This window comes from Microtus oregoni, unplaced genomic scaffold (assembly GCF_018167655.1).
Source record: "Microtus oregoni isolate MIOR12 unplaced genomic scaffold, Mior012 000001F_ref0000356, whole genome shotgun sequence".
Classification (NCBI taxonomy): domain Eukaryota; kingdom Metazoa; phylum Chordata; class Mammalia; order Rodentia; family Cricetidae; genus Microtus; species Microtus oregoni.
The window spans coordinates 3185035-3192497 of NW_024543060.1; the positions used below are offsets into that span (position 1 = coordinate 3185035).

Below are 7463 nucleotides of genomic sequence, written 5' to 3' on the forward strand. Positions count from 1 at the left end.
GTTGTTTTTACTGAGCTGTATATTTTTCTCTGCTCCCCTCCCTGTCTCTCCCCTCCTCTCCAGTCCTCTCCCATGGTCCCCAATGCTCCCAATTTACTCAGGAGATCTTGTCTTTTTCTACTTCCTATGTAGATTAGATTCATGTCTGTCTCTTTTGGGGTCCTCCTCATTGTCCAGGTTCTCTGGGATTGTGACCTGTGTGTATTGTTTTCTTTTGAGATGTGTCAGCTCAAGCCCCCACCGGTCCTCAACTCCTCGCCTCTCCTGTTTCTCTCTGTCATGTGCCTCTTCCTGGAATGTCTCCCTCCTTCCCACCCCTGATGCCGTCTGATGAATCAGGGTGGGGGCAACCATCCTTTTCTCTTTTCTGCTAGGGGTTCACACCTCCCCAGGGATGTTGACCTAGTAGGGGGCTGTTTGGGAACCGGAAGCCAGAGCCCCTGATAACTCTGAAAGTCCAGGCTCTCATAGAGAAGGTAACAGGTTAGGGACTTTCCAAGTATGAAAAATTGAAAACCCTGTCACGTCTTTAAAGCTTCACACTTGGGTAGAGTCAGGAATTCCCCAGGAGGGCTTGAAGGGCCCCAGTTCTGTGCTTAGCCCTGACTCTAGTCTGGCCTTCCTGATCAATACCCGCCCAGCTCACAGGAAGTAGACTAGGCCCAGAGAGAGCAAGCAAATTAAACGGTTCCCTCCTCCCTAACTGAACCAGCCCCCGGGACTGGAGCCAGGCTGCCAGCTCTCCAGTCCCTCAGCCCAGGCCAGGGACTATAGATAATAGGGCCTTCTCACTGTCAAGAGAGGCCGCTCCCACCTCTGTGGCCCAGCCACCTTCTCCCCATGAAACATACTTCCACCTCCGCCCGAGTCCATAACTCCCCCAGAAACCAATTCACAATGTGGAGCTGGCTGCTGGGAACCTTTGAGTTTTTCTTTCTACAGATTCCCAGAAACTCAAGTTTCTATTGAGCAAGACACCTTACCCATACCACCTGCCTCCTTCCACGGTCACCTGTCTGGCAGCCTCGGGGGTCAAACTAAGGTTAATGTGTCCTGCATTGTATTGCTTCTACACGGACTCCAACACAATACCGGCTGTAACAATGGCTGACATTATACCTGCCCGATTATAACAATGGCTGACCTTTGGGTGGATCTAGACAAACACCAGCCGCAGAATACAAAGAGCGTTTACAAACCTCACATTGTCCAACCATGTGGAAATTGAACACATTCTGCTCCTTCACACGTGCTGAGATAGTGCTTGGCCCTCTAACATCCATCACAGACAAATGGAGGCTCTGAGGCCGAGAGAGCACCCACAGGAGCCCCAGAATTAGGGACTAGATGCATGATCTTCCCCATATTGTATTCTCTTTCTATCAGTGCTGGCCGTTAAACACTGATTCCCAACCCCCACGCCCTGGCAAACCCCTTTCTGCTGTCTGTTTCACATACATGGGTCACATATTTATCCCTTTGTCGCTGGCTAGTATCACTTGGCATAATGCCCCCAAATCCACTTGTGACATGTGTCTGAGTCTCCTGGTTGCTACAACTAGATACCATCCAAAGGGTGGATTGACCGCATTCATCTGTTTTACAGTTGGGGTGTGCCGCTATGTATGTGGGGGCAGAGGTCTCTGTTGGAGTGCCTGCCTCCAGTTTTGGGCGAAACCCCTGGTCATATATATGGTAACTACTGAACTTATTTAGGGCATCCAGGGGATGTCTACAGCATCATTTTTATTGGCCCCAGCCCAGAGCAGGACTGAGCTTCTCTTTTCTTCTCAGGAAAACCCTTGGTGCAGTTGGTGTGCCCTTCCCAGTAAGCAGGGTTCTGTTCTGGATTCTCTCAATGGACTCTCTCCCCAGGCTTTCTTCCCTCAGCATCTCCGTCACCTCTCCCCACCCACAGTGCGCTGGGAAGTCAGGAAATGTCTTCTCTTACAGAGCCCTGTAATTGCTGTTTAGTGAGCTAATCCTACCCTTAGGGGTTCGCCTTCTACCTGAAGAAACAAGCCGATTCTCCTAAGAGGTTTCTCATTTGCCTCCAAACCACCAGCGTCCCAGGAGTCCGAGGGACAGCACTGGCTCTCAGAAAGGCTGCCTCCACTACCTCAAGTCTCTGAAGACCCTACAATCCCCCTAAGCCCCTGACCGGTGGCGTCTCTACCCACTTCATCGGGTGCTATGCCCTGATTGTGGGATTACTGGAACAGCAAACCACAGCTCGGAATCCAGCCTGTGCCTGCCTCCTCAGAGGGAGGGCAGGCCACCCTGGGGTTGGGGTGGAAAATAAGTATATTCTACACTGAGCTCCAGAGGAGAGTATTTGACCTAGGCCCAGTTGAGTTCTCTAGGCTGGAGTCTTAGGACCAGTGAGCCAGCCTAGACGCTCCGTGGGTTCCCTTCCTGACTGGAAGGGAGGAGCTTGACCACAGGCAGCTGCTGCCCTAGGGTTGCTATGCACAGCTTCTTGATGCTATGATGATCTGGAGACCTCATCAGTCCTTTCTTGGAGAAGTAGGGGTGGAAGTTCAGGAAACTTTAGTGACTGTTTCAGCTAGCAGGTGGGAGGGGCACCCTTGCAACAGGGTCTGCCCCAGAAGTCCACTGCCTCCAGGCCCTGGGAAAGCCACTGCTTTGACCCAGAGGGATCTGAGTGCCACCATTCCCAGGAGGACTGGGCTTGAGTTAGTTTCCTCTTCTATAAGACAGATAAATTTGATGCCCAGGGCCGGGGAAGAGACAGGCAGCCAGCGAAGTGCAGGGAGCCAGGGGTCGGGGCACAGATCTTGGCATTCATGTTATCCACAGTGACCTGTGTCCTTTAGACATGGCTAAAGACATTTAATTTTAAAAGCCTCTCCGCCATGTGAACCTGGAGAGCATGATGAGAAGCGAAATAAGCCAGTCACAGAAGAGCAAACACTGTAGGGTCCTGCTCATGGGGGCAAGGGGCAGGGCCCTCTAGAGCCGTCTAGGTCATAGAGATAGGCAGTGGAATGGGGTTGCCAGGGTTGGAAGAAGGGGTTGGGATTTTTTTTTTTTTTTTAACGAGCACATCTTTTAGTTGACAAATACGGAACAGTTCTGGCATTGAGTGGTGGCAATGATTTCACAGCAATGCATGTCTTTGACACTACTGGACTGTGTGCTTCAAAATGACCAAGATGATACATTTTATGTTATATAGATTTTACATTTTTGTAACGTGTAAAGGCTTTATATGAAGTCTTAGCCCTTCACATTTAAGAAAAAAAAGATTTATTTATTTATGTATTGTGTGTGTGTGTGTGTGTGAGAGAGAGAGAGAGAGAGAGAGAGAGAGAGAGAGAGAGAGAGAAAGGAAGGGGGAAGAAAGAGAACACTGAATGCTCACTAGTGGGGTCACTAATTTTCTTCATGGAAATGGGCTGTATTTCCAAACCGAGTGGAGAAAGTGAGAACATTTGCATTCATTTGCATAACCGCAGGGGCAGGGTCCTCCTGAATCTCAGGCCTCTTTTGGCTCCTAGCACCTGGACAGCTGAATCTGAGGACAGAAAAAGCATTGAAACAATAACCACTTGCAGGCGTCGGCAGCGTCAATGGCGGGATGGAACTGGGTCTCGGGTCCAGTAGAAACAGCTGGTGGCCTGTCTGAGTGAGCAAGCTTTGTTAATAGGGCAGGGCTGCCCATGAAGCCTGGTGAGATCACAGCTGCATTCCTTCCCTGCCAAGTCACAGCTGTGAAGCCCAGGGACACCTTGAAGCCCTGGGAGTTCCTGTATCCTCACTTGCAAAATACAGACCTTCACGGCAGCTGCCTGCGGTACCACAGGGTCTGGTGTGGAGATGGATTTTGCCAAGTGCTGCTAAGATGAGTTCTGAGTACATCCCTTTCCTAATAGAAAACAGAGATGCTGAAAAACCATCAGAAACCCGCTACAGGGTCCCCGAGCTTTGATCAGCCCCGCATAGGCTCCACTCTACCTAAGAGGCGAACGGAGTTGTCAGTCTCGTGGGTACCCACAGTCTGTGCCCCTACCCCAGCTTCTGGGCCTTTTGACAGTTGACTTTAACTTCCCCATCTGTGACCTGTAGCATAGTAAGAACTTTACTCCTCAGGCTATGATGGCGATTTAGTGTGTTAGCTGTGCCTGGTTCATAGTAAATATCAGCTTTTTTTTTTTTGATTGGCTCTTAGGAACCTTTATTAAGATGTATATCAACAAGTCGTTGTAAGATGTCTGATGAAAGAAAAATAGCAGGTTGCAGAGTGAGGGAGAGTCACATGACCACTGGTAGGGCGCTACATCCCAGTATATATATGGTCCACACCCCTGAGCATATGAACAGAACTAACTAGATTCAGAGATACTAATTACACTTTTTTTTTTTAAATAAAAGGAGGAAATGAATTTGAAAGTTAGGGTTGGGAAGGCACTCAGGAAAATTGGAAGACGGTAGTAGTAATAGGTGGATAAGATGAAAATACATTGTAAAGTGTCTGAATTTCACGTTGTGCCAGACCACACTCGGGACCTAATGGGGGCTGTCCCAGCAAAAAGCCCTCATTGTCCTGCCCACCTCATCCCTTCTTCCCATGTGGAAGCTATGCTGCCGAATTTGGTGTCTGTACTCTTTGCAGTCTCGTTTCACCTGAGCATCCTTTTGAACACCGAAGGATGGGAATGAGCTACAGGTGACTGTAAGCTAGGACCGGCCTGTAGGAGGACATAGACGTAATTGCTAGCCTGGCACAAAGCTTCACTGGGCCGTGACACCTTCCCGTACCACTGCAATGTCCTTTCACCTCGCTGACCTAGGGACTGTGCTTGTTGGCAGACAGACCTGTCAGTGATCCAGGGCATCAGTTGGGATTCCTATTAACGAGTGTCCTCAGCAGAGCTCACAGAGCTGCAGGCACCATGCCCCTGCTGACCCATGTCTGGCCTTGCCCCTCCAGGCAGAGATGCGGCTCCAGGACCAGCAGCTGGCCAGGCAGCTCATGCGCCTCCGTGGAGACATCAACAAGCTGAAGATTGAGCAGACCTGCCGCCTGCACAGGAGAATGCTCAACGATGCTGCCTACGAGCTGGAGGAGCGTGATGAGCTGTCCGACCTCTTCTGTGACTCCCCCCTGGCATCCTCCTTCAGCCTTTCCACACCGCTCAAGCTCATTGGTGTCACCAAAATGAACATCAACTCCAGAAGGTTCTCTCTCTGCTGAGAAGCCTTAGGATGGAAGGGAGGCGGGGGGGGACCAGAGCTAAGGGCTTGGGGCAGGGGCTCAGACCAAGTTACTTAAAGTGGGTCTTCCTGCGGCCATGCTGGGGAACAGAAGGCCCCCAGAGCTTCAGCCTTGCATACCTAGGTCTTCACGTTCAATCATCGAAAGTCTACAGACACTATGTAAGACAGGGGTCTCAGAGAGATCCCTGTGGCCTGCTCCCCTCTGTGGCCTAAAATCATCGGTGCTATGATGTTGGATCCCAAAGGGGTCACCCCCCCCACACACACACACAAAACTTGTTCTTACAGAAAGCTCTCCTCTGAGGAAGTGGGGAAGATTAAATGTATAAGGCACTCTCATCTCTCATGTACTGTTACCACCCTCTCAGTTCTAGCTCTAATTGCTCCTAAGTAGGTGACTCAGCAACCTGGACAGGGGTGTGCTAGGACAAGAAAACCTAGAGGAATAACGAGGCAGCACGTGGGAATGCAGGCTTCTCTTTGATGGCCGCCAGCATCCCTGGGAGGGAGCTCCGCCCTGTGACTTTGAACTATAGCCTTAATGCTACAAGGCCATGCTGTTTCCAGCTTGCTCCGTGACACATGGCACATGTACCTTGGATAGCTTTGGTAGGGGGACCCAGACACCCTGCTCTCCATGCTAACTCCAGTTACAACCACTTCAGTTATTTCTCTGCCACTCACAACCCCAGGGGAGCACCTAGCAGTCCGCTGGTGACTAAACCAGGCAGATAGGAAACAGATTTCCCCCAAGTAAATTCTACCGTAGGGGGCATGACAGAGGCCTTCCTGGTGGGACCTGATGGTGTCATCCACAATACCTTATCCTCAGCACCAAAGACCCCAGGGAGTCCAGAAGCCCGCCCCTAGCCTCTCTTCAAGACTGTGCCTGACCTAAACAATGAATTTTAATTGACCATGACTGTTAACTAATGTGTTGCTAACTCGTTAATACCCGTTTGATTCTTGTCCAAATTGTGAGCCAGTTGAGTAAGCCAAGCAGAGTTTGGGGGTTAGTTTTGAGAGTTTTTTCCCCCTCAGAGAAACCTGGAGATCAGCAAAATGTTAAGTTGATGGGTTCAGGGAAGACCTGATACAGCACATCTGGCCACATGTAATCCTGTTGACACAAGTTTCTCAGACATTGGGTGTGTCTAGTGAGGCCGGCTCATTAGCAGAGGGGCCAAAGGGAAGCCAGGAATGAGAACAGCTTCCCTCAAGTCACTTGGCTGCTTAGTGGCTGTAGAATACTAAAGTGTGAAATTACTGTGAGTCAGGCCTAAACGGATCTCCTGTCAATGAACTTAAACTTCCAAGAGATGGTCCTGCTGCTCTGCCAAACCCATAAGTTGCCAGCTTCTCTCTCCCTCCCTTTCAGGCCCTACCCATTCTCCCCACTTTGCAATCCGAAGTCTTGCGGGGAGGGGGAGAAGCATGATGCCAGGATGGTGGACCTTCGACACTTCCCATCAGTCATAGTCCTGTAGTCTACACTGACTGCTCTCTGTATAGAATGTTTGTTCTCCCTGGAATCCCAATTGGCTGTGTCCACACACACCACAACACACCCAGGGAGAGGCTGAAATGGGAAGTTATAACTGAATGGTCACGGATGACTGAATGGCCTCTTCCTTGTGATTTCAGAGCCAGGCAGTTTGTGTTTCTTTTTTTAAAAGGTAGAATAAGATAGCCAAGATTTTTTTTTAAAAGCCCTGAAGTCCATAGGCCTTGACCCCAATCCCTTCCTTAGAGCCCACATAAAACACTGCCAAGTCCCAAGAGGCCTTAGCACCTCTCATGACCTCCTGACTCCAGTCTCCTGCTGGCTGTCCCTCACACACCACGTCACAGAGAACACGTGAAAGAAGGCTCATCTCATATTCTAGAAACAAGGTTAACCTGGTAAGAAATTAATCACTAGTCAAGCTACCACATCTCTAATCCCAGCATTCAGGAGGTGGAGGGGGGAGGAAAAGGAGTTCAAGGCTAACCTATGATACATAGTCAATTCTCCAGGCCAGCCTGGGCTACGTGAGACCACATCTCAAAAACATTTTATCAGTCATTACAGAAACTGACACCCTCAGCTTAACGCAATCGAATTGGATGTGGTCAGCAGCTAAATACATGATTGAGCAGCTTGTGCTCAGCTAACCCACCATCTTCCTCCCCCTTTTGTTCTCTGAGGAAACTTTGTCCCAGGCATGGATTTGAATAGGTTA

General features: G+C 49.9%; 1 protein-coding gene across 1 annotated transcript in view; it reads left to right on the forward strand.

Moving 5' to 3' along the window:
- Window positions 1–5218, forward strand: part of Fam167a (family with sequence similarity 167 member A) — a 29429-nt gene extending 24211 nt beyond the window's left edge. Inside the window, exon 4 of the mRNA XM_041676874.1 lies at window positions 4955–5218. Within this exon, the coding sequence (XP_041532808.1) occupies window positions 4955–5218 (264 nt within the window). The remainder of the gene's footprint in view (window positions 1–4954) is intronic.
- Window positions 5219–7463: the final 2245 nt, after the last annotated feature.